Source organism: Rhamphochromis sp. 'chilingali' (genome assembly GCF_963969265.1).
Source record: "Rhamphochromis sp. 'chilingali' genome assembly, chromosome: 20".
NCBI classification, from domain to species: Eukaryota; Metazoa; Chordata; class Actinopteri; order Cichliformes; family Cichlidae; genus Rhamphochromis; species Rhamphochromis sp. 'chilingali'.
Genome location: NC_137947.1, coordinates 20,991,021 through 21,018,672, shown reverse-complemented (window position 1 = coordinate 21,018,672; position 27,652 = coordinate 20,991,021). Strand labels below are relative to the sequence as shown.

General features: G+C 38.8%; 2 protein-coding genes across 4 annotated transcripts in view; both read right to left on the bottom strand.

The window, feature by feature from the left end:
* Positions 1-64: 64 nt before the first annotated feature.
* On the bottom strand, positions 65-6,734 carry grem2a (gremlin 2, DAN family BMP antagonist a). Its single transcript, XM_080869528.1, has 2 exons — positions 6,408-6,734; positions 65-1,372 (listed from the first exon to the last, which is right to left on the bottom strand). The coding sequence occupies exon 2, from the start codon at positions 1,369-1,371 to the stop codon at positions 793-795; it is 579 nt and encodes a 192-aa protein (XP_080725654.1). The 5' UTR covers position 1,372; positions 6,408-6,734; the 3' UTR covers positions 65-792.
* A 950-nt stretch (positions 6,735-7,684) lies between these two features.
* rgs7a (regulator of G protein signaling 7a) overlaps positions 7,685-27,652 on the bottom strand; it is a 50,923-nt gene continuing 30,955 nt past the window's right edge. For 2 of the 3 annotated variants that reach the window (XM_080868870.1, XM_080868872.1), the window contains 15 exons: positions 26,961-27,011; positions 20,192-20,298; positions 18,350-18,401; positions 17,256-17,320; positions 16,858-16,934; positions 16,556-16,637; positions 14,748-14,822; positions 14,494-14,592; positions 14,206-14,267; positions 13,713-13,823; positions 13,486-13,611; positions 10,357-10,543; positions 9,958-10,047; positions 8,781-8,817; positions 7,685-8,537 (listed from right to left, as the gene is read on the bottom strand). In XM_080868870.1, the coding sequence (XP_080724996.1) occupies positions 8,797-8,817; positions 9,958-10,047; positions 10,357-10,543; positions 13,486-13,611; positions 13,713-13,823; positions 14,206-14,267; positions 14,494-14,592; positions 14,748-14,822; positions 16,556-16,637; positions 16,858-16,934; positions 17,256-17,320; positions 18,350-18,401; positions 20,192-20,298; positions 26,961-27,011 (1,205 nt within the window). In that variant the 3' untranslated portion in view covers positions 7,685-8,537; positions 8,781-8,796. The remainder of the gene's footprint in view (positions 8,538-8,780; positions 8,818-9,957; positions 10,048-10,356; positions 10,544-13,485; positions 13,612-13,712; positions 13,824-14,205; positions 14,268-14,493; positions 14,593-14,747; positions 14,823-16,555; positions 16,638-16,857; positions 16,935-17,255; positions 17,321-18,349; positions 18,402-20,191; positions 20,299-26,960; positions 27,012-27,652) is intronic. The other variant, XM_080868871.1, reaches the window with a different exon arrangement.

Genomic DNA, 27,652 nt, shown 5'->3' with positions numbered 1-27,652 from the left:
ATATTTTTACATACTTAAAACACACGTGTATATATTGTATACATTGCATTGCAACTCCATTACACATGCTGCAGTTTTTTTTTCTTTATTTTTTGTCTCCTGGCTAGTATATTTGTGGAAAATGTACAGTATACAATCAGGTTTGTATCCAAGCAGGTGGATGGTGTGAATTGTTTCATCTTTTCTTTGACATCATCATGTTAATACAAAACAAAAAGGGTAACAGAATACTTGTGAAACACGACAACAAAAAAGATACTGACAAGCTGTCTAAGATTGTAGAACCACCTATAGATACACATTTTACAAAGACTGTTTTAATTGGTTGCACTAATTATACAGTTGGACATTACTTTAATGCACTTCCTTTTGCTTGGCCATCCTCAGTGTCCATAATGTTCTGTCATTTTTAAGAGGTACTTTCTTGACTCCTTTAGGTAGATGTGATATTTTTGAAATGCTACAACTAAAAAAATGTCCATTGTTAAACACCAACAGCTTTATTATCACTGTCTCTACACAGCCACTTGATTTATTCTTTTTTTTTTTTTTCCTTTTTAACCGCACTGGCATATGAACATGGCTGCTACTCTCTAATTAAATCATTGTTGAGCTTTTGTGTATTTCTAGTTCCATGTTTCATTTTGTTGCAAGACAAGCCATTCTTTGTACAACACGATGCAGAACAGTTCCTCTTGAAGCCAGTCCTTGTTTGGCTAAGTTTGTGAATTTCTGCCTCTGACAGCACATAAATGATGTCATTCCAAATTCGAAAGACCTTTAAGTCCCCCTTCACAGTTTCCCATGGCCGCTCACATCCACAGACATGCAGCGACACTGTTTGACTCTCTGCACCTTGCGGTGTCTGAAAGGGGGCTGCAGGTCTGGGCAGTCTAGCTGCACTGTGAGCTGTGTGATGCGATGTGGCCTACAGAAGGAGCAGGACTGAAATGGCTCCTGGGCTTTGTTGTGGTTTTTTCTTCCCGAGCCTGAGGTTTGGCCTCGACTCTGTCCCTGACTCGAGCTTGGACCCATATGCCGTGGTATGTAGAATGAGTTACACTGGCCATAGCAAAAACGGTTGACCACAGTGCGGCTGCGGCAGCCCTCCTCACTGATTGTCTGACGAAGAGGTTGGGTCTTGCACCAGTCTCTGCGGAGGTAACGGCGCTCTGTCACAACCAAGGCTTCCCGGCTAGAGGATAGCACCTCTGGTTTCTGCTGAAGCAATCGATGGTGACGGTCCGCAGACAGGTTTCCTTTGGACTTGTATGGAGATGGGATGGCTCCCTGAGGACGGGACTTTTTGGTCTCTGCAGTGATGCAGAGCACCCCAGCCAGTATGACAGGGATAGTTATTCTCCACAGCATTCTGCAAAGAGAGATACATTACTATACAATGTAGCGAATAGACGGAGAAAGACATCTGCACAAACAGAATCTGGACATTTACACTAAAGCTGGTGTAACACGTTTAGGTAGTATGAGATGAAACATGACAGTCACACAAATGCTTACATGATACTAATGTTGCCAATTATGCTTGCAACTGTGAGAATGCTCATTCCTGTTGAGCCACCTTTGCAGTTTAGCCTTCCAGGCATCATTGAGGAAATGAATCCATCACCAGGGCCCCCATTTGTCAGCATCTCTGTGTCATTACTTCTATTTGCTTTCCTCTCGGCTACGCAACTCTTCCAAAAATAAATAAAGCCCTGCCATCAAAGGATACACTTAAACACCCATAACGAGAAGGGGAAGTTGATTTTATTGGTCCCGTCGCTGGGTAAAATAATTAGGGCTTTGCTTACTTTAGTCATGAACTATGCCGCAGATATGTAAACAGGCATTAGAGAGGCCCATCTGCATGTTATTAGGGAAAGAGTCGGAGAGCCGTACAGTTCACTCATCTACTCTTTGGTGATATACGTGAAGAAAACTAAAGTGAGAGTGATTATGGGCCTATATTGTCCATAATCACCAGTGCCTTTTGTACAATGCCAGCACCATAGAGATGGTATGATCTGGAGAAATGATTCCTCTTTGAGTCAAAACGGAGTACGCGCCCGTGTGCAAGCTGTCAGTATTTGCGCCAGCACATTTTTGACCATCACTCAAGCATCTTTTCAGCAGATGTTGCTCTTGACAAGCATTGCATGACACCAACTTAGAAATTCTGACAGAGAACCAAACGGCCTCAAGGCCATTGGCTGCTACTATTCGCAGACTCTTCTTTGCTCTGCTCGTATGTTCTCTTTGTTCCTTTCCTGAACCTGCAACTCACTCTGACATGGAACAAATTACTTTATCATGATCCACTTTGTTTTTTGCCTTGTTTTTTTCTGCCCTTGACCCTGAGGTCATGGCAGCTCTGTCTGAGCAGCATGAGCACTCGAGTCTGTATATCACTGTCCCAGCAGCACTTGCCATAAGCTAGACAGCAGCTGTTAGTCCATCTACCAGATATAAAGTATGAATTTTTTTTTTATTAAAAAATAAATAAAGCCATACGTTGCAGTTAGTTAAGCACAGAAAATGGAGTGTACTGTTAATTTTTTTCTTGTTCAAATCTAATCTGATGAATTTTTTAAAGGGTTTTTTTTTTTTGTTATAGTTTGGTTTTGCTTTGCTTTTTTCTTAAGACATCTGTGTACAGTCTGCTAAGGAACTAGATCAATTATATGGCTGAAGTAACAATGTGTGTCCAGATGACACACATTTAAGCCAGTTCTTACACAGGAAATTATGATTTTGGCACCTAAATCATATCCAAATCGGGAACTGGACATCCAAATAATGTCTGTGGTTCTTCTAGAGATGTACATTTTTGCACACATACAGACCATATATATACTCCCCTACGCTCACCCACCATAAGGTTAGAATAACTAAAGTAAACAATCCCACTGTCTTTCCCCCACCTGCTCTATCAGAGAATATTGACCCCACTTCATCTTTTAGTGAACTACCTTCCACTTAAGGACAGTCTCATTTGTCTTTACCTGCTCCATCTTATTCCTGCTGACTGGGAGTTGAAGTGCACAAACCCCTGATCAGGGTCACATGCTCTGCTTTTGTGTCCAGGCTCTTGTTTTCCCATTTTCCCTCTATCAGTCTCTTATGTAGCGCCATGTGACTCCGGTGATCTACAGTCTGGATAGCTCTTGGGGCTGGGGAGGGATGACCTGACTGACTGTGTACACAGGGCATGACAAATGACCTATACAGTCAGCAACTGCGCTTCCTCTCCACCCCCAAACTCAGCTGGTGTTAGAGTAGTGGCCCTGCTGAGCTATACCCATCAATCTCTCTGCAAGACAAATTGTGGTTTTGGGGTAACGATTCAGGGGCTTTTGGGGGAGTCTGAGGTAGATGGTTAGTGGTTGGGGATAGAAGATGGGGGGGGGGGGGGGGAAGAGGGGGTTGCAGACTCGTTGGGGTTTCTGGACTCATGACACACCGGGAAACAAAACCAACACTACTTGGGGTTCATGAAAAATATAACTTCATCCCTCCTTGTGAGCTTTTTCTTTCTTTTTTTGTCACTCTTGTGATTTTTATTCTTGGACACACAGCACCGATCATCACACAGTCCTAGAGGCAGGAGGCGACTGTGGTTTTGAGTGTTAATGCTGGGACAGAACTGAGCACAACCTTTGTGTCTGCTAAACACTAATATTGTCCACAAACACAGCTTTATGTTTTACCAGAACCACAAATACTTTGAATATGCTTCACTGAACTGTGGCAGACCTTGGTTCCAAAATTCAAACCTCTAATGAAATTACAAATGCCAGACACAAATACCAGAGAGACTGCTGAGCTAGACACAAGCTTTTTGGAAAACAGCTATTATCATCAGTGGGAACTTGTTATGTTTTGTTTTTCAGAATGGCATGATAATACCATGGTAATGTTTTCTGTCTGGATAACAATGGGCCTTTTTTTTCAAATCTTGAAGTCAAATGAAAAACAAAATTATTCATGAAAATCGCCAGCCTGGCAGCTAAATATCTGAAGATTTCAAATATCCAGTTGTTAAATAATTGAATAAAGAAAGGAGAATCCTTTCCAAGGCTTTCAAATTTGTACACACAGATGTACTTCCACTAAACCATGCGAAACATCTTCCCAGCACGTCTTCAAAGGCAGGTTAAAACAAACAAAACCTGATGCCTCAATTATTGGTGCGTCAGAAAGTCTCATACATAGACTGGTAAGTGCAGTTAATTACAGTAGAACTGCATTTAATTCACCGTGCAGCTCAAACCTCAAACACACACGGGTAGCCACACACGCACACGCGCACGCATATGCACCCATGTGTGGCCACACATGTGTGTGTAATCACACACACAGAGACACACATACAGAGTCAAACGCACATACACAGGATGCAAAGAGAGAGAGAGAAAAAGGGAAAGAGAGGTAAATTAAATGTTTTCACTCGGAGCCAATTACACAAAGAGGAACCATGTCATTATCTGCATTTGCGGATTGCATTTTCCCAAACTACGCTTCACTGTTGGTTCATTAACAGCTGGGGGTTGGGGGGCTCTTTTTAGGGGCTTTGCTGTGTAAATGTGTCTAACGCCAACATCGCCAGGAAGCCGCTTTAGGCAGTTCGGGTAGCCATTTGTCAACACAATCCGTCTTGATAATGACTAGCAGCCCAGATATAATGCTTTCCAAGCTAAGTACTGGCAAGAATGTAAGACAACTTCTTCGCCTCAGCAACATAAAGTGCTTTAGTGGGGATGAAGGCCAATTAGAAATCCTGTGATAGTACACTAGTTGTCACTGCAGACGTTATAAGCTACAGCGATTAACACCACCTTCCATTTACACTTAAACAAAATGTTTTTCTCCTTTTGTTTCCTCTTTAATAGCTTTGTTTCACATTCTTACATTTATAATCTGTGTCAGCTTGTTTAAGGTATTTCAAGCTGGAAAACTTTATTATATTTTTATGATATATGAAATAAAAGTATTCTTTATCCAATGAGCACCACTTTAGGATCTTCACTAGGATGTAAGTTCTCTGACTTTGAGCAATGTTTGGTGAGTTACTGTGGCCTGCTACACCAGAAGGCCACTGTGTAATAGGATGGTTACTCTTGAAGACTCTCATGATTTGTTGGCATATCAAAGTTTGCTTTCAACTGAAAAATGTGCCACAACAGGCCAAAACTGCAGTTTTACTCCACAGTTTTAATTCACGTTCCTCAGCATCAGCGGGAAGTTCCTGTTTACATATAATAAGTGCAAACTTGACACGTTAACCGTGTTACTAAAGTTTGCTATCAAATGCCAGTGCTACTATCTCCAGAGACTCACAATGACGTGGTTTCTGTTGCTTAAGAAATTACAATGTGTCTGTGTGCTAAATCCTCTTTGACATCAGAGCAGATTGTACAAGGTGGTGCAGTCACCAGAGCCGTAAGCAGGATCAGAAGGCAAACTCCCCACCATTCCCCGCACGCATACTGTAGGGACACGCACACACATGCACACATATGTTCTCAAACCAACTTGGAGAGGTATCAGCGCACACAACACAAAGAGAACACATAAGGGAATATAAACTTGTGCAACTGAACAGGGAGGAAAAGAAAAGAGTAGAGATTATTCAGCACCCACAGGCTATTGTAGTAACATAAATGGTCTTACTACACATAGTGTTCATTAAGATCATTATGTCTCAGTGTCATATTCACTGGAAAGGCTAAACTGCCTCTTAAGCTCACTAAGAAGAAAAGTACAACAGGCTGTCATCACTCACTAATTCTCTCACTCACAACACTAATTACTTGGAACCTCCAGCCACTAATTATAGTAATTTAGCAGACACTTTTATCCAGAACACCTTTCAACGCCTTGAAGGTGTATATTTTTACAATGGGTGGCCCCAGTGGGAATCAAACCATCAGTGCTGGGACATTATACTAAATAGCTGTACAACTACCGCCGTTCCAATTACATGGTTCTGCACTTAGTCACTCAGAGACGCACTGAGTCAGTCAGTCAGAAACTCACGTGGGATATGATGAACCAGCACTCAGACAGTTTCTCTTCTCTCTGGGAAATCCAAACGCTAGACTACATGGCGCGTTCACGTACACGGTCACATTTCCTCTTATGTGCTGCAAAGCTGTGCGCCTTTAAATAACGTATCATTATATTTCCGTGTAAAACGGACATTACAATGGGATACCATAGCTGCCCGTGTGTATTATCTAATATCGAAAACTTTCTTGAACTTAATGTTAATAATTTCAAATTAGTGCAAGCCATGCGTTATGAAAGATTATATGTAAAATCATCTGCTGAAGCGCTTTTTTGAGTCTTGAGGCATTCAATATGGTATAAAGTCAGTGCTATCGAAATGTAATGTATGGTTCGCATACCTTTTTATGTGTGCAGCGGGACAGTGATGTGTCGACGATGCATTCAAGGGAGATCGTCCACCTTCAGTGGTCCTTGCGTCCGCTTCCAAGTTTCGGTTTCCATGGCAACATAATCTGCGGTATCCTCAGGCTTGTTCTTGCTCCTCTTCTTCCCTTCTTAAAGTTTGGGACGTGCTCAGTTTCCCATCCTCTTGGGCAACGTCTTTCTCTCTGAGTCTAATGTTCTCTTTTTGGCTTTTAGATTAAGAAAATAAGCTCCAGACTGCAGTCACAGTAAGCCCATATCTTAGTGTCGTGGAGACTGTCTGCAGTCTGTCTTTGAGCGTGTTTGAGTCACTGTAAAGCCTGCCTTAGTTTGAATCCCCACCACCCCTTTCCCTCCTCAAGAATGGGAGGGTTTTTCCTATTGGTCCTTGCTATTGTGTGAATCAAATCAAGCTTCATTTCTTTCACTTACATCTAGGAGAGACAGGCTGTTTATTTCTGTCTGCCCTTTAATATTCTGAATATATATATATATATATTTATATATGAATCCCTACTCATCCATAATAGGCAAATCTAAGATGACAGATTTTGCCTTATCTTATTTTTCCATCGTAAGTTTTCATTTCCTCACCTTGAATTTGACAGTTAATGGCACTTTACTTTTAAGGAAGTGGATGAGATTTGGAAAGTGGATAAGAGAAACAATGGTTGCCTAAAACCCCCTAAATTATCCTTTCTTATTGGCAAATCACCACATCAAAACGAAACCCGTAACCTCCAATCCATAAATCATCTGTGCATGCACTAACAGCATGCTTTGAAAAAAAAATGCCACGGTTCACATTCCTTGATGCAACCGAGACAATGATGTTTGTCTCTTTTGCGGCTCTGGCTATGCTGACCACTGGGCACAAAGACTGAAAACTCTGACTGTCACTTCTGCCATCAAAGAGCTGAAACATCAACAGACCGTGCAAAACCTCAGATGGGCAGAGTTTGAACAATAACCCTTTCAGCAAACCGGAGGATGATGACACTTTTGCATGACAAAACTCCATTTGTCTGCAGAGTACCGTAGCTCATTTTGCTGATGTGTTGAAAACTGTTGTTTTTTTTTAACCGATGGGAAATAGTTTACCCCCATCTAGTGGCAGAAAACAAAAGTGCATAAACCCGTTGGATTATATTAAAACTGATGAATATTTGAATGAATGAATATTTAATTCTAAAATTGTGTGTATACAGGAAAAGAAAAAATCAGACCTAGGCCATATTAACAGATAGAGGGCCAACTTTAATAATACAAGTAAGTAAAAGTGTCTTTAAATATGGTATAAAAATAAATGCAGGAGAGAATAACAAAGAATTATGTTCTACGCAAGACAGGAGACAGCATTTTTTTTATGTAAATCTGAATGTGACTTTACAGGAGCAATGAAAATCATATGTGCTAGTTATTTGTAGTGCAATAAAATAATGCAAAGCAAAAATAAATGCACCATAAATAATAATATTAATCATAATATATATATGTATATATATATTGTATATTCATTCTGCACAACACTTCCCATAGCGTGACAAAGTATCTGTGATCTCAGATCATGTAAAGCAATGACATTGGTTAGATTTATCAGTTTAAGCTGTCATTTTATATTTTTCTACATTTTTTTCTTTTGTTTTTTGTTTTTTTTTCTCTCTGACATCATTTGTTTCAGCTGGAAGTGAGAGACAGGAGGGAGGTTCCGATCCAGCATTTATGATGGAAAGAACTGGAACACTGGGTATAACTTTCTTCAGTGTCATTTTTTTATTTTTTCATCTTGACTGTCTGTCAGTGTCCCCTCAAGTCCAGCAGTGCCTCCTTTCTGAGAATACTGGAAATATATCAGGTATTGAAAGTGGAGAGAGAAGAAGGAACATCCCCTCCATGGACATGCAACATCCTGTGGACAACAGATGAACAGAAGGCTTGGCTCATCATCCGGCTGGGCCAAGAGCAGATGACAGACAATGAGGATGAAGAGATGAAATGGTTCCCCTCTCCATGTCCCAGAGAGAGAGAGAGAGAGAGTTGGCATTGATTTTAGCATGATGGCACACAACTGGTCAACCTCTTGGATGCCAGTGGTTTCCCCTGCGCTGGGAGAAGAGATAAGAAGACAGAAAAGAATGAAAATAGGGAATAAGGTGGAAGAAGGGAAGAAGAAATACACAGTATTTTAACAACACACTTAGTGCAGGAATTGCACATTTTGTATTACATTCAATGGTAGAATTTAGCACAACATTTAAGTAGAGTAGCAATCACAACATGCTGACAAGAATTAAATAACAACAACCAAATGTAGTACATGAAGATGATATGGTATCATTGGACATTACCTGGGAGTAAGACCCTTCAGAATAAGTTCTTACTTTTCTGTTGAGACAAAAAAAAAACACATATTTGAGGTGACTTTAGTTTGTGGATTCATAGGTCACTAAACAAATTACACATATGTAAGAATCGCTAAATCAACAAAATATGCAGGCTTCGTTTAATTTTAGCTGGCATAAAAAAGAATATTCTGCCATCATGTAAAACATACTACTTTCACATCATAGTCAATCAAAAAGAAGAACTAACACAACATACGCCCCAAAATTGATGTAGGTTTAACAGTTTTTTCTTTTAAAAAAAAAAACATTAATACAATACTGAAATTTTATTTGCCAGATAGATGGGCTGATAAAGAGTAGGAGGTGTGAGACAGGGTAGGTTTTTAACCACGTGGATGCGCTTGTGTAATGCTGAAATATTCTGCATGGTATGACATCCCATTTTTCTGTATTCATAAGAGTTTCTACAAGCCTGACAAGAGTCCTGATCAGCTCCTCCATCAAATACACCTGAAAGAGACTCCATTAATATATTGTACAAATCCGCTTTGCCTGTTATTGTTTGCAGCGGTCCGATTTTATTTGCAACTTTTTTTGGTTTGAACTGGTTTGCACTTTGGTTTGGGAGACATAGACTTAACAACTGAATTTAACATCATTTTGTCTAAAAACAAATATGTAATTTCAAGAAGCTACTTGGAGTCTGAAATGCACCAGGCTGCTAAAGCAATAAGGCATGGGAAATCCAAATCCACTGTGATTCCTGTATTGTTCCAAATCTGTCTGCTGCTGAGTTAACTTTACTGTGATAAGTCAATAACAATATAATTGTCAATTTCTTGATTTTTGTCCCTTAGTGAACAAATAAATATCAACATTACTCCTGTAGCAGAATACACTGTATGATACTACAGGTAAGTGTAAAAGCAAGTTGCAGACTTGTTTTTATGCAAGGGGATTACTGGGAATGGGATAAAATGTAATTTAACAGACTTTGAAAAGGTGTGACTTTGGTTGCTAGAAGGGCTTATTTCAGCATCAGCAAGTCAGCAGAGTCAGTTCAAATCCAAATAGAGTGTCACGTAATGTCATCTACATGTACTTCTCTCATCTTATTTTCTCACTAACTAATTTATCAAATGTTTTTAGCCAAGCTTTATGGTTTATTTGATTTTGTTACCTTCTTCTTGGCCTGTAGTAATTCCTGGTAGGCACTGGAACGGATGAAACGGCTGTAAGAATCACTCTTCATCAACTTGTAGATGTGTTCCTGGTGAAGAAACACATAATGTGAGAATGATGAACAAAAGCACGAGTATGAAGTCAGACACAAATAACACTTGTACTAAAACCAAATCAAAAAAAATCTTTCACTGATCCCCAAGACTGTGGTTTGTAAACTGCTAAGAGTAAATATCTCATTGGTCTGTCAGGTACACTCAGCACTAGTTTGATCACTGTCCAAGTCCCAGTGACAGGCTGAATGTTCCTATTCCTCTCTACATTGTGCAACACAAACTAAACAGCCGTGGCTATTATTTAACATCTCTTCATCATTTCCTTTTGGGCAACCATTCACCTGTGCATCCTCGAAGGCGTAGCGTCCAGGATCTTTGACATTCTGGGTGGTTTTGTCGTAGCTCTTTGAATCCACATTGATGGCACTGGGTGCCCCTGGGGCCAAAAACTCTTGCCAGATCTCCTGGACTCTGGTTGGAACTTCTCTAATTGGACGCTTCTTTAGTTCCTGGACTGCTAGCCAGAATCTGCAAACCAAAGTCACAACTACTTCAAACCAATGAAGGGATAATTACTCGCAGTCCACATCAATTCCACAATGGACTAATTTTGCATGCTGTCCGTTGTGACCGCGGACAACTGAGCCTGGTCAACTAATTTTGTTTTATTGGACTATTGGCAGATATTAGCTTGTGGTAGATCGGTTTGTATCAGTGTGTATTTCGTCAGATATGCAGTGACAATTTTTTACTTATTTGTTTGCTTTTTTTTAAAGTATTACTGAGTTATGAATTAAGGAATACAGGGCAAGAAATCATCCTTGGGGTAATTTAAAAATGTGTCATTGGACCGTCTCAGAAAGTCATTGTTTGCAATAGAAGCAGATGAGTATGCAACTCAGCTGACCAAATGCTCATGTGGAGTCAAATGGTATTTTAACTCGAGACCCTAATTTGGCGTAATGTGCACTAGGTTGTCAGATGATTAAAACCATGACATCTGCAGCTTTTGGTATCTAGGCATTAGTTTAAAAAAATCATCTTCAATAATAAGTTGGTAATTCCTTTGAGGGCACCCCTTTTCCAGTTTTTACCTTTTATATTAATGAATTTGCTCCATCATTCTGTCATCACACAAAAGAAAGAAAATGTAACACGTGTTAAGGAATGTGACTGGACTATAATGGATTTCTGAACTTTCCGGGGAGACTTCAACAGAGACAGATTGTAAAAGTGGAAATTATATCAGCAGGAAAACATTTTAATTTAAAAACCCCAGGTGGATAGAGGTTAAAATATTTATGAATGACAGTGCTTGCGTGCTTGCTAGTGGTGGACGTGTTAATTTCCAGGAGAGTAAAAACTGAGAGTTTAATTAAACTGACCTAATTATTAACTTTGGGCAGCAACAAATCAAGCATGTAGGGAGCAAAGGAGCCACTCTGCACACAATTACACTACATTTAGCTGCTTGTACGTGGCTTTGATATTCTGCCCACTGTGACAGTGTGCATATTTTAAGTGATGCACCCACCAGCTATCCCTGCTTTGAAAACATTACCATTACTATACACATTTTATAATTACTCTCCAAAATGCCTTACACAGGGGAAGAAGTATTGACTCCAGTAATAGCAATCACAGTAACAACATGTTGCTGCTGATATGAAAATGCACCTATTATTATGAGTCATTTGTACACCTAGTAAAAAGCCACTCAAGTCGTTGTTGATCATGTCTACCATCAAAGAAAGATTCATCTCAGGATAATCATATTGACATGTACTTTGTGATTCCTGTGTTTCATATTGCTTTTAATGTATGTGCAGCTAGAGAAGGAGAGCATTCTCAACCGTCACTCATGGCAGCAAATTTATTCATATATTCCCATTGTATGGAGTGGGATCATGAGTTCAGACTAGGCCCAACCTACATGTTTTACCTTTACAGCTGGCTTAACAGTTTGTGGCACAGATTCAACACAGTGCTGACAACATATCTCAGAGATTTTGGTCTATATTGACATGATAGCATCAAAACATTCCTACAGATTTGTCGGCTGCACATTCATGACGTGAATCTCCCATTCAGTCACATCCCAAAGGTGCTCTGTTGAATTGTGACCTGGTGACTCAGGAGGCTGACTGAGTTCAAGAAACCACTTTGAGGTCATTTTAGTTTTGTCACATGGTGCGTTATCCTGCTGGCAGCAGCCATCAGAAGATGGGTGTGCTGTGGTCATAAAGGGATGGCCATGACAGTCAGGTCAGCTGTAGTTTTAAACAATGATCAATTGATACTAAGGGGGCCAAAGTGTGCCAAGAAAATACTCCCGCAACACAGCGTGCAGTGAATTCATCCTACAAGGCAGGATGAATTCACACTTTCATATTGTTTACACCTTATTCTTATCAAACCAGAGAATATTTTTCCAATCTTCTACTGTGCAATTTTGGTCAGCCTGTTTGATATGTAATCTCAGTTTCCTGTTCTTAGCTGACAGGAAGGGCAGCCGGTGTGGTCCTCTGATGTTGCTGCCCATTTGCTGCGTAATTTGGTTATAACAAGTGAGTATTTGAGTTACTGTTCCTTTCTTTTTCTGTGGAATCAGTGTGGCCATTCTCCCCAGACCTGTGGCATCAACAAACAAATCTTAACCTTTGGCTCACTGGATTTTTTTTCTTTTTCAGGCCACTCTTCGTAAACCCTTCAGACCAGCCTGTCTGGTCCCAACAACCACACCACCTTCAAAGGCACTTAAATCACATATTTTTCTGAATTCCAATCAGCAGTGTGTACATACCTTAAGTTGTTGTCTTGTGAATGGCTCATCACATGTTTGAGTTTATGAGCGCTTAAGCGATTAGGTTATACCTACTAAAGTGTGTTTTTGAGGTATTATTATTTTTATACTAGGCTACACTGCAGAGTCAAAACATTTCTTTTCACAGAAGTAGTTTCTGGTTGCTTTGGAGATTTAGACTCAATATCAAGCACCGGTTCATTTTATAAATTATAACAAACTTTGATTAAATTCCAAATGATATATTTTTATCATTGTTAAAATAAAATCTATCTCAACCAGCTACACTGAACTGCTGATGCATTATTATCTTTTTGTATTTTCTTAGTACTCCTTCCACAACTGTTGATCTTTAAGTAAAGTAGCTGCCCTTGGATGACAACCATATCTAAATTTTGGATAGTTATAGACAGATGCTATAAATGTTTCACTGAATGCAGAGCAACGGTGGTAAAGCAGCTGTTTAATATTTTTTACTCATGGTTGGCTGTGATACAAAGTGCTTTAACATCCAGTCAAACATGTTAATATATTTTATATTTATATTAATATTTCAGCTAAGATGAGGACATTTCTAATTTAATATGGTAGACAGTGCAATACTGGTATAATGCATGTACTGTATATGGGCATGCTGCTCTATAGAAAGAACTTTTTCATGATGTACCTGAGATTCTCTGAGCTGAACTCAGACTCCAGGAACTTTAGGAACTGCTCTCTCCCAACAGGATCTTTGAGAACCTCGTCAATGCCAAAAGCCCACCTCTTTACCCTCTGCTGGCCTGGCTCCTTACTGGAGGAGGACACAAAAAGTACAACACGTTTTCACAGATCAATATGTGCTATAGAAACACTTGGGAATAACGTTTAGCATTTGTGGTTTTCTGTACCCACCTGGCTTCAAGCTCCCAGAGTGTGGCGTCATCTGAGATCCAAGGGTTAGATGGGTCTGGTGGCGTGAGGAAGGGGTCGTATTCAAGATACTGCTCCGTATAGCCCAACAAACTGTTTTTTAAAACAAGAATGGGTGGTTTATTTGTTAGCTTTACCTGACAGAAAGAGAAGGTAAATTCCCTTGGGAGCAAATACTATAAATGAAATGAAATGTAGAGTTTGACAAGAGGGATTGGCTCACTACTTGGACACAAGGATTTAGAAGTCTTTCCTGAACATATCTCTCTTTTTAGAAAGGAATGACAAACAGACACTTTGTACAGGATCAGGTATCTGGATCTCTGTACGCTGATGACAGCTGAAGGCATTGTCTGGGCTTAAACACTGCTCAAGGTCATCTTAGTTCTTAATTCCCAGCTGTGTTAGGCTGTTTAAAGGCTCAATAAACAGATCGATGGCTAAACTGAATAAAGACACAAAGAACATCGCTCACCTCTCTGCCACTTTGGACATTTTCAGTCGATGCCTGTCTAATTGCAATTGCCAAAAGGTGATCTGAAACCACAGCGGGGAACAATGAGTAGACAGCAGTCTCCATGAATTCATTCATTCATTTTCAGTCATACTGATATGACATTTCAAGTTATGCTTTATATTTAAAAGGTGCTCAGTGCAATTAACTGGATACAGAAATAATATGGCTGTAGTAAAATACCAAGTCCAATTGAAGCACTATCATTGACAAAATCACAAATCCTCTACTGCCACCTGTAGGTCTAACCTGTTCCTGCAGTTCTTCTTCTGTAGGCTGCTTGGCCTCTGGAGCTGGGGTGTGGGTTGGGCTGTGGGTACGGATATCATTCTGCAGCCCATACACAGACTAATAAAATAAAAACGTAAGCATCAATATAAGTAGCCTTAATGCTGCAAACAAGCAAAGCATGGCAATATGAAACTGTTTGCATTCATACTTGTAATATATACATACAAATAAGTAACATTATAATCAGGTAAGAGTAGAAAGCTCTTAAGTACCTTTCTAGTTTTGTGGGGATTTTTCATTCTTGAGGACTTCTTTATGTCAACTTCTGTTGTATTGACACATCCAGGCTGTGAAAAAAATGAAAATCAGGAAATCATGAGAAATCCAGCTTGTGATTACATTTTTAGCTGATTATACTCTTCCTTGAGCTTAGACTCTTAGAACACAGTTATGTACTCTATATCACAGTGTACTCTAGCTCGATGCCACAATTAGTAAAGGTGTCGGTACTGTGCAAAAGTTTTAGGCAGGTGTGAAACAGAGACAGAAATATAAATGATTGTTTATTGGCCCCAAATGTGTCCTGCAGCAGGACAACGACCCCAAACTACAGCCAAATATTTTCAAAAGGAAAAAGAAGTGGTGGAAGTGATGGTATGGCCCCCACAGAGCCCTGATCTCAACTTCATCAAGCGTGTCTGGGATTACATGAAGAGACAGAAGGATGTGAGGAAGCCTACATCCACAGAAAATCTGTGGTTAGTTCTCCGAAAGTTTTGGAACAACCTGCTTTCTTCTTCTGTTTTCTTTCGAAAACTGTGTGAAGAACTGTTTTGAAGGCAAAGGGTGGCCACACCAAATATTGATTTGATTTACCTTTCTCTTTTGTTCATGATGATTAAAATAAATGATTAACACTTCCATTTTTGAAAGCATTCTTTGTTTACAGCATTTTTTCTCACCTACCTAAAACTTTTGCTCAGTACTGTGTCATTTTTCAAATACGCTTAGCCAACAAATTCTCCCCAGTTCCCATTACAAATCTTTCACATCTGCAGCAAGCTTCGTTTCTTTGCCAAGGTTACATAGTCCACAATAGAGACAACACCAACAGAGGACATTTGCCTGCAGTCTCATGTCATCTAACTCAGACAGGGGCATCTTAAAATCTCACCAAGTACCCCGCACTTTGAAAATGATGCTAAAGGATACTATGTGCGTTAAAATGTGATGCCTGCGGGTCCTGACCAAGCATCAGTATGTGACAAGTTGGAAGTGAGAATGAGCTGGATTTGCTGGAAGTCTCAAGGACAATGTGTCAGATGCTGGTTAATTAAACATGGAATGTGCCAATTCTAGGAAAACATGGAAACCAGCAGGAAATTAGAATCTTAGAGTGCAAATACTGGCTGATTGAGCAAGTAGTCTAATCTAGGTTTCTTCCAGAAGAACAGAGCTTGATGGTGTCACTGTGAAATTTGAATTAATATTGATTATGTTGCTCCGAGGACGCATAAATTGAACTTGTTATTTCCCAATTAACCGTGGAGCAGTGGCTTTCAGGAATACAGCAGAGGAGACCCTTAAACCTCAAGGGGAAACTAAATGCTAATGCTAAGCAAGTGTGCAGGAACAAGGTAAAGAGCAGCGGTGAAGCTGATGTGTTGTGACAGTTATTGATGTGGCATTTCATGTGTATGGCCAAGGCAAATACACGCCGGGGTATTTGCAGAGCGTTCAGCTATTTACACTCTTTAAATGTTACAGGAACCATATAAAGCTCATATATAAATTCTGTCATCTATTAAGTGCTTAAAGCTTATAATTGCATAACATTTATGAAACAATTTATTAATCACAGTGTTATGTGATATCTATAAAAAAGACAATACATAACTCACAAAAACTAAATGTACCATTCTGGGTAATTGTTCATTTAGACTGTGGTCATTGTGAAATAATTATTTCAGCATTATTCACTTTTACGAGAACTAGTAGGATGATGCTAGTAAAGTCAGCAAAACAATGCTATTAGTAACAGCAGAGGTGATTATGACAATACCATCATAATTTTACTCACCACTGGTCTGTGCACGTCCCAGAATGCTCTTTCCTGACTGTCAAGAATTTTTCTCTCAATTTTGTCTCTTTTCTTGTCCACTCTGGGAGGGAAAAGATAGAATTCAGGGAACAGTTCTGACAGAGTGTGTAGATTAATCTAAAACATTTATGAGCCATTTACTTCATCACATGTTTAATGTGCAATCCATCTGTGAAGTTGTGCACTGGTAATTACAGGGACGTTTAATCACGACATAACGAGTCTGTAAGAGAACTCACTTATAATGGCTCAATGCGTGTGTGGTTCTTATAGAAACCTACTTTGCTTGTGCTTCTGCTTGCATAAAAATGAACTCCCATTTCCTGGCGAAAGCTCTCTGTAGCCTTGCTAAGCTCTCCTGTAAGTAAAACAAAGAAGAAGCAGGAAAACTAAGCTTTGTAGGAATCCAGGCTGATTATGTTTATCGCGCATGCTGTGTACAGTGCACAACTGGATACAATCTTTAATGACTCCTGCTCTGATATGAAAGAAAAAGACGCAGATAATGACTAAACCAGTGATTCATTTAATAGCTTTGTTGAAAGAGAGCTGCAAATTATACAATGACACATGGAAAAACAAATGTTGTTACTGTCAGTATGAACCAAAAGGTAAGAAAGCAGTGCTAATACAGGAAGATAGAAAGGAGTGCTGACACTAAAAGACCTTCTTCACTTACCGCTTCATAGTCTGCAAGCTCCAGACGTGCTTTATTTTGCATTGTTCTTTTGCAGAGGTAAACAGCTGAGAGAGACAAAGAGAATGGTAATAAAGGGAGAACAGGATCTCAGCTTCGTTTTAACAGCCTTAAGTGGCCCTGCGTTGATTCAGTTAATCCTCTCAACTGCACATTTAGACTGGACTGCAAATCACAAAGGTCATTTACTATGATGTGTGTGTGTGTGTGTGTGTGTGTGTGTGTGTGTGTGTGTGTGTGTGTGTGTGTGTGTGTGTGTGTGTGTGTGTGTGTGTGTGTGTGTGCCTGCAACTGCTGGTGCTTGTGTGTTTGAAGGTGTGTGCACGCCTGACTTTTGATGTCTTCCTGTACTATCATCATCCCTTCATCTCTTTGTTAACTGACCATAATGTGCAAGCTTCATTATGCCATTAGAGTGTTTTCATTAAGGGGCATCATTCAAGTGAATCAGTTGCTGCATCTGAGACACTGACTTCCTCTAACACTCCCAGGATTATTCCCACTGTGAGCATTAGCCCCTTTCCCCTTCTACAATTCAAACAACAAATGAACGACCTGCAAGGATGCAGCTATTCAGCAACCCATTTTTGGCATTATGAAAGCTTTATCTCCACTCTGCTTGGCTGTAACAATGAAAAGCTCATCCCTGTATCACCATTAAAATGCTCAGCCAACTGTGCACAACAGGTGCATGCATATCAAGGCATTCCTGTTTTCCTTCACAGTAATCAGACTGCCTCAGTCAGAGTATGACTGAGGTAGACACAATTAACTTTAGTTGGAAAACACTGAAAAAAATAAATGTGTAAAATAGAAAGCATTACCTGATTCTAACTGTTGGCCAAGCGTTAGTGTAAAAACTAAATCTGATCCTTTTTATCACATCTAACATGGAGACACTGTTGCAACACTTGCGTTTCATCTTTTTAACCTCTGTAAAAATCAGCATTAATAACATGTCAGCTACAGTTTATGCAATATACAAACAGCCTGTCTCATTAGTCTTCTCTATACACACACAAACACGCACATACACAGTGGAAGTTCAAATATGACTACAACAGAATGGCTCTCACCATAGTCTGTGTTTTCTGGTTCCCAGCAGTTTGATGGCCAAAAGTACGGAGTCTGAAGGGAAAAACGAGTCATTAAGAAACAAAACTTTAAAAAAAAGACCTTGCAGCTTTGATAATGTACAACTAACCACATGGTGTTTCGAAATCAAAGTGTACTGCTATGTTACTTTGGGTGGGCATGTGGTCCCAGCCCTGCATCTGTCACAATAAAATATTTTGTTGTATAATGGGTTTGGCATAATGTCTAAAGCACATAAGCTTCTTTCAGAGAGTGCTTAGAGCAGACCAGCATGAGAGCTCGCCCTCCTTGGGCAGCATTGTATGGACTGGCACCAGATGAAAAGTGATTACATACAAAAGGCAAAGTAAAGGGTACTAACACAAACAACCTTAGGCATTGATTTACTCTTGTTAGTTGCTGTGCAGCACACTTGGGGGAACTCACTTGGTGGAAAATCAGTAAAACTGTCAGTCTGTGTATTGATGTTTGGAGTACTAGTTCATGAATGGAGCACTCCCCTCCCCATTCATGAACTAGTATGAATTGTGTTCAGGACCTCCTGGTTTACTTACTTCATATGTAATTGAACTAAGTATACTTCATACTTCATATGGGAATGAACATTTTATTTCAACTCCAATAGATGATTTGAAATATCATTTGAAACAATTTTGTCCATTTTTTTGTTCTTTTGCTGCCATCCTGCATAAATGTTATCATTTAACATGACTTTTTTATTAAAACGATCTGCGTGTAGCACTGTGCAAGGCTCTTAGCCACCCCTCATTTTTTATATTCTTCTAGGAAAACGAGTGCAGTGGTTTAGCAAAATGAGAAAACATACATGGAAATACAGTATAGCAAGAAAAAATATTTTTGTACAGTGCTAATGAGCTTAAATTCAGTATTTGGTGTGGCATTTATCCTTTAAAACAGCTTAAACTCTTATAGGCAAGCACTCTTGTAATTTATTTGAGTAGTCTTCAGGAATAGGTTTCCAGACTTCTTGAAGGATATTCAAAGCTCTTTGGATCTTGGCTTCCTTTTGTTATGTTCTCTGTGAAAATCATCTTCACACACTGCTTCACTAATCTTGCGGTCCGGGCTATGAAGAGGCCAATCCATGACTGATAGTGTTCCATTGTGTGTGTTTTTTATCCAGATATTCTTTTACTCTATTGGGACTGTGTAGTTAGGATCACTGTCATGCTAAATAACATAGTCAAAGTCAAAGCTTCTTTCCAGACCGATAAAATCTGAAAGTACTTTTCTGCGTTCATAATTCCATCAATTTCGACAAGATCTCCAATACCACTCTCTGAAATGCAAATATGGATTCATTGCTCTATGAGACATGTTGCCAGTGATTTTTAGTTCTTGTGTAATTTGGCATGCATCCATCTTTTTCTCTGTCTCCTTTCCTTAAAATTGCTTCTTGACAGCCACATGCATCTCCCAGGTTCTGTGTCCAGCCTTTGTTGGATTTTTTTCCCTATTTCTTAAAGACGAACATGATGACTTTCAAATACTTTTCATCTGCAGTGAATATTTTCCACCCTGCCACTTCTTTTGTCCAGTTTCCTCATTTTTAATTAATTAATGAATTGCAACACCTTATGTTCACAGTATTTGATGGCCCTAATCAAAAAGTGGATGAAAAGAAAGAACAGAATAATCTATTGACTCTAAAAGTCCTTGACTCTAGCAAACTTAAAATGTTAAATATTTAAAAAATAGGATTAAATATTCCCTTGATTAAGCAATGCTGACAGAGTCGGACAGATGTATAATAAAAATAAAATCATTCAATATAATGAGGAATTAAACATTAACATTCTTACCTGAAACCTATAGAAAGTGCCATCATCTTTGAGAGTGAGGACGTGGTCAGAGATGGGGAAGAAGTAACCATGTGCAGCCATCAGAGTTCCCAGATGAAGAGCCTCCACTGGGAGAAAACACAGATAAAAAGACTATTTACATCTTGATGCGCTCCTTTTTTCCAGTTTTTTTCCCAGTAGTACCAGATACCAGCACATGTTAATGTGCTTTCATGCACATAAAACATACACACTAGTAGCAGCATGTTTTTGCCAAGAAATGCAGTAATGAGATTGTGTTTCTAAACAAAGAGCATCATAGCAAGCTTCACAACACTGTTGAGATGACTGTTAAGATTTCTGTGAAGGAAACAAGATATAATTTTCTTTCCTTTGGGTAGACGATATGAGACAGTCACACAACAGCCAAATAGTAGCGTCAAATAAAAAAACAACAAGATCTTTTTTTTTATTGTTCAAATCATAAAAAATTCACATATACATTGTTTGCACATTTTGTCCAAAGACATAACAGACTAATACATGATAGTAAATGTACTGTGTGAGTTTTAAATACACTGCTGGTTGAGCTTAACAATGGATAAGGATGGGCTAGATGTGTCTCTACTTAGTGGGTCTCACACTAAACTAAGCTATCCAGCTGTTGGTTTTAGCCTTCCATTTAAGTTGCTAGAAAAACACATTTTTAAAAATGTCAAACGCTTGCTTTAATTTAAATTCTAATTTATTTGCTTTATTTAATTATACAGAGACATTAAAGGTAAACCTGCTTGGAGATCTTAGTTTTTCATTAAAAAGAAGATTCGCTCATTACGCTGCAATCAATACCTCCTCATCACAGATATTGGCCCAGCATGTGTTTTTCTTTTTATTTGTATCCCCAGCTAATTAACGTTATTCACCGTTCATCCCAAGGTGCAAATTCATCCTTCACAATATTGCTAAAATGAACATAAACTAGGAGCAGTTGCTTTACTACACTCTGCACTGCTATCACACAGAGATAGAAAGACCTCCATTGCATCCAAACAGCTCTGCAGGAGGTCTCACTGATTAGCCCACCTTAAGCTTGAGAAGTGTAACTCATCAGTCAAATCAATGTTGTGCTTAGCTGGAGTGAAAACCTGCTTACCTCTGGCACTCCACAGCACATGGCTGACTGTCCCTGATTTAAAGCCATCAGATAATGAAAACATGTAATCAACATCAAGTGTGTATCATCTGCTATCAGTTCCTCCCTGCTGTTCTAAACCTGAAAGTTCTTTGTGGTGTCGACATCTATCAGTCACAGTTTGTGTTTTGGGCTGATGGCTTTCTTTTGATACTGCCATATTTGGTTCATTATGAGTAGTTTTTCATACAGTGTTGCCCTTGACTGTTTCTGCCAAGTAAGCTGTCCTACCACACGGATAAAGTGAGAGATGAAAAGATAGAAATGTTTAACATTGTCTAAATTGCCAGAGCTACGAACGCTACAGCAGGAGCTTACTGTATGCACCATAAAATATGCACGTCTGCTTTCTCACTCTAACACACACACTGGGTGTTTGTGAGTGAGTGATAAATATAGATTGGCTTTTTCTTTGTCACTGAGGTGGCTGTCACCGCTTTCAGAGGTCAGGATGTTTATGTGTATGCATGTGTTTGTCTGTGACTGGGCTCCTTTTATTAATAAATTATGACTCATAAGTTATTTAAACCTGTTTACTTATAAACAAATCCCTCCCTCTGTATCGGCTATATATAAACTCTAAAGGAGATAGTGACATATTTAACATAATAGCGGTATTAACATTTACTACATGGAAAAATCAAGTTATTCCTGAATTTCTTTACTTAACCTTTATACAGAATGTTTGTTTGGGTATTTATCTAAGACAGAATGAATGTCAGATGGCAATAAGGTCAGCACAGCATGAAAAATGACCTCGTGGACATGCAATTAGAGCTTGATGTCTCTTATATTTCAGCAACTGAGTTAATTTGTTCTCATTTGAGTCTGTTGAAAAATCCACACAAAGGTGAAAATGCACACAAAATACATGTGCGGTGCAGATTTATTTCATCTAAGCATTTGCAAACAGTGTGCAGTGTTATTAGGAAAAAATAAATCTGAAAATGTCAGTTCAATCAAATGAAGGTTTTTCATGCATTAAAACATAACCAATCTTATTTATTTCTAGTTTTTCTGACAGGATTCTACTGTATAAAGTTAAGTCCCGGCAGCAAGGGAGCTTCTGGCTTCCTTTTAACATAACATAAGCTTTATAGGTGACTAAACCTTGGATTAGAATTAGTCAAACTGTCAAAAAAGGCCAGGCTTACAGTCCAGAGAGAAAACACCCTTTGATTTCATCATATTACCAGTTATGTGCCAAAACCCCACTAGTTTGGAGCCCTGCCATGTGGAGTGTGGGAGTACTTTTCCACCTGAGCTTTATCTAAAGACAAACACAGAGATTTTGTATTTGTGGCTTATAACGTATGAGCTGCTGAAGTGAAACAGTGTCTCTCTTAGAAATTGTGGAAGGAAAGTAAATAATTCTCAGAAAAGGCTCTTATTTGGCTTCATTAAAATTAAAACTATTTAATATTGCATAGGAAAAACAAAGATTATAAAAGTCTAAGATCTGAATAAAGAATTTATTTTTAATCTAAGTTACTCAAATGTGCTTAAATACATAGTGTCAGGAGGCTCAGCCCCGAAAGCAGTGAACTAAAAGACTAGCACACCAAAGTGCTTTTACATAAAGTCAAATATGTATTTTAAGTCAATTAAATACACACTTTCAATCATTCGAGGAGGAGCACTCAATGGATTCATGCACAACTGAACTAATACAAGGATTAGTAAAATAACACTGTCCCACAAACAATGGAGGTATAAACTGTATTCATGTGTATGTCAGCACAGAAGTGTGCAAATGGGTGATTTCAGTAGGCTGAAAAACTTGACTCTAGTGCTCTACTGCAGGAGTGACTCTTGAGCCTGATGAGAAGGAGGTTTGAAGAAGGTTGACAGAGAAGACCAGGATCTTTAATCAGAACCTTAGGCACCCTCTTCCCGCTGTTCTGATGAGCCACATGTCCTCCCTCAGAGGTCACTTTACTGTTCCCTGTTCCACTGAGCAGATTAGATGCTCCTTCATATGTAATTCACACCTTTAATAACACGCAGGTGCACACTCCCTGACAACTTGACTGATTTGTCTTGATGCTCTGTTGTGGTCTGGTGACTGTGATGTGTGTATTTATATGGTTAGATGATCCCCACAGTGACCTACTAAACAAGATTAATTTATACAGTGTATATTGTGATCAATTGTTTGTCATTGTATTTATACGTGTTTTTTATTTTCATTTTAATGTATTAGATAATTAATCTACAGTTTATAGACTTTATGTATATTTAAAAGCTTTATAGAGTCATATAATTCATTTCAGCTACAACACAAGTCTATTTTATTTGACCACACTCAAGGCCTGTTTAATGCCATTAATGATTCATTCATAAGCAGGTCAGAGGTCAGAAGAGCAGCAGACCACACTCACTGGAGCTGATTACATTTTTGTGACCCTTATGACCTAATCAAAAGGATAATATAGCAAAGTTAAGTCATAGCACAGAGTGTATCAATAGTACCAACAGGGAATATGTCGTTTCATAAATACTCTCCCTTGATTCTCTTCCCCCCTTTGGGATGAATTTATTTTGAGATTTTCCCAGCATGGTTCCCATTATGCTTTTGGCAATTTTGAACATAGCAAACAATGTGGGGTTCATCTCCGTGAGCTGTAGGATATAACAAAACTTAATTTTTAAAACTGTGCACTTATCAGCCACAATACTGAAACCACTGACAGGTGACGTGTGTAGCATTGATCATTTCGTTCCAGTACAAAAAAACCATTGGGCCCTGGTATTTACATGTTGTCACTTTAATATGCACAATCCACGGAAGCATTGTTGCATACCCACAGCAACAAAGAGCCCAAAGTGTGCAACCACCTCCACCCTCCCTGACCAGACCCTCATCATGAACAAGTGGGATTCAAGGAGGCCCTGCCTGCCCAGGTCTGTTTCAGAGGTGTTTTGGCAGCAATATTGGATGTTTTAAATGACATTTTAGTGAATTTCACTTACACTGAATTTGCTGCAGGCTGTTTGTGTTTTCTCTTTTACCACAGATGTACAGCCAGCAAGCTAGTGGATTACTTTTGAACCTGTAATCAAAGTGGGTCAAAGCATTAAAAACCCTTTGCTATAAATTTAATATAGTGTGGAAAATCCATTGCAGTCAAGCACTGCCTCAAGTCTTTTGACCCATAGGCATCAGCAGATGCTTTGTATCCTCTCCGGGGACTATAACCATGTTTAGCTGGTGCTTTGCTCTACGATCTTTCTGCCTTTAGTCTGCTTTCAGAAAATGATTGACCTACAAAATGTTAAGGTTGCTGATCATGTCAGCCAGTGGCGCCTCGTTCACATTTTTTCCCTTATACGTCCAGTCCCCTTCATGAGCAGAACTGCAGAATATGACAAACGTGGTAAGCAATTACTGCCAGCAGTTCATATGCTAAACAAATCAATAGTTTTCTAAAACTCAGCGAATGATGATGCAAAGTATAATCACTGTGCTATTGTCAGGAGCTTCTTGTGCAATACCTTATGCTGAGACATCAAAAACTTTTGTCAAGAACTTTTGAGGCAAGGATTTCTCTTATCTAATCCAATGCCAAATTGAATCAAAATAAGACTGGAGACTATAGACACGGCCAAATAGGATGATAATGAGTTCTTCTGGGCTGCAGCAGTATATTATCTGTGGCGTTCATTTAGCAAAAGAGCTCTACAGCCTCAGTCAACTTTGATACAAGCTCTTTTACATAATAAACTTGCTGCTATCATGCTGTGAGCCAAATTAATTGCATTTCACTTTGCTGTTTGTCAGCCCCACAAGGAGTTGCTCTGTGCTAAAGTCATTTAGTTATACACAACACTGTGTTTACCACAGGGCAAATAACAGCACCTGTGCTGCAAAAAGCAAAATGGGCAGATTAAAAAAAGTTGTCCTAGATGACAAAAACATCTGTCGACACATGTTTTTAGACTCTTCCTTGTTAAAAATAAATAAATAAATAAAAACCCAGTTTTGGATAAATTTCATCAAAATGAATCTCACAACAAAGTATTTTGAGTATTGTAGATGTAATGACATAAAAACTATTGCCAGATTTTTGTCACAATCCAACAGAGTGGATATTTGTTCCAATGCATCGCATTAAGCATTCTTAAGCATATTACAGATGCCTTAGATGCAATGCAGAAATAATAACGCAGTCGTAATCTTTTTTGAGCAAATATAAAAACTCAGAGACTGGTATTTTCCTCGGCATAATTAAAACGAAAATGGAAATGAAAAAAAAACATCACACAAGGACAAACTGTCCACTTGTCTCAAAACTCTTTCATTATGCACATGAAATCATAAATATGCTGCATCAACCGTCGCCCCACCACCCACACACCAGTTTAAATACATGCATAACAACCTTTATGATATCAACATGCACAGCTCATAAAACAGGTAGATCCTTACATACACACAGAGGAACTGTGAGTTAATGAGTCACAATTACTGTATGAACTGATTGTACAATACTGAGGCAACCACTAGAGTAGACTGAAATGTACACCCACGCACATAACCAGTCCAATATCCAAGTAGAAACACCTACATTGCACAGACACGATCAGATACACAAGAAACTCTCAAAAGACACTTGGTTTTAACTTCCCATATTTGTCACAGTTCATCCTGCCCACTTTTGAGTCATATTATGTGCAATGAGAGGCTCGACTAATCATTCGGCAGCTCTTTCAAGGCAGTCCAGTTCTACATTTTTATACTGCGCTAAAATCAAACCAGCTGAAGGACACAAAAAGACTAGATTAAAAAAGAAAACAAACTGACTTTTACCTACTGTAATATGATATGGTACATAGGTTTCAAAATGGCAAGTAAGTGAAGTGTTACTCCTTATTTTAGAGCTAAGTGACAACACATCTGGATTCAAGTTATTCAGCATCTAACCAGCACTTGTCCTCTCATTTACGCCACCATCAAACACGAGGAATGGTATAAACAGTTGTAATGATGCCATCCTGAAATTTCGTATTTTTAGTATTAATTGGGCCATTTGAGAAAACTGATGTTTGGGAAATGAAAATGGAAGTGCATTAGTGGCTGTATTTATTTAGATTTTAGCAAAGTGGCTCCAGTAAAAATATGCCACAATTTTGTTAGTAACAATATTTTAATCTTGTTCTTTTAATTCAGTGCATTTGCAAAACCTCTCAGTTAATCCAGTGTCCTTTCAGTCCTTTCTTTCTTCCTTTAAGCTTGCTTTCTTCTGATTGGCTCTGCTTTACAAAGAAAATATATGAACAGCACGTCTGTGTGTGTTCACATTAGGGATATCATACAGAGCAAAGAGCAGAAACAGCTTTGCGAAACTGAGCGCTGGATTATTGGGGTTACTTGAGGTTACATACACTCAATGTTTTCCAATAATACAATGTTACAGTGTCTATATATAAAGCACAATAGGTCAACTTTAATATTGGCACAAATTGTGGAAAACATGTGATAAATTGCTTTCACAAGCTGTCCACTACTGCCGATCTATTTGCTGACCCTGATGTCAAAAGGGCAACTTCGGTGTTATACATACACCAGTAATAAGCATTTCAGTGTTTGGCTTTTACCTTGATCTTCAATGTCCAGATTCTTCATCATCCACTGTACAATATCAGAACCTAAAATAGAAAAAAGCATATACATATGACTCACTTACATATCTAATATGCTCACGCTGTGCTGGAGCACATTTTGCAGGAGATGCAAATGAAAGGGAAAACAATGAAACTCTTAACCCTAGTCAACCCTCCTCATCATCACAGTGCATACCAATTCCTCTCACCTTAAGATAAGATAAGATAAGATAAGATAAGATAAGATAAGATAGAACTTTATTAATCCCTCGGGTGGGTTCCTCTGGGAAATTCGACAACCTTGCACCATGTAGGTGGGTAAAAGGTGATCCATTACCATTTTTTTTTCTGTGTACCTCTCCAAGCTGGCTCTTTTTGTGTGACGTCCATAAATATAAATGACCAGAGAGAGATACAATTGGATAATGACGCCTATATTTTGTAGTATATTAAAATAATCTATCTGACTTGAAGCGTCTTATACAGATTGTGACATGCGTGGCAGGATCTAAAATGAGAACAGATCAGAATATTGTCTAAACAGTGAAAGAGGGTTTAAACGAGAGCACAAAAGCAAAAACCTGAGAAGAATTAGGAGGAAGATGCTGTGGCCCTATTTTAAACAAACTATCATCAACAACTGAAACATCTGAGTAATGCTTGTGGTTTGCAGATGATTTGTGTAT

What these genes read in the sequence shown, in the direction of transcription:
- grem2a (XM_080869528.1), bottom strand. Translation starts at nt 1,371, where the DNA reads ATGCTGTGGAGAATAACTATCCCTGTCATACTGGCTGGGGTGCTCTGC.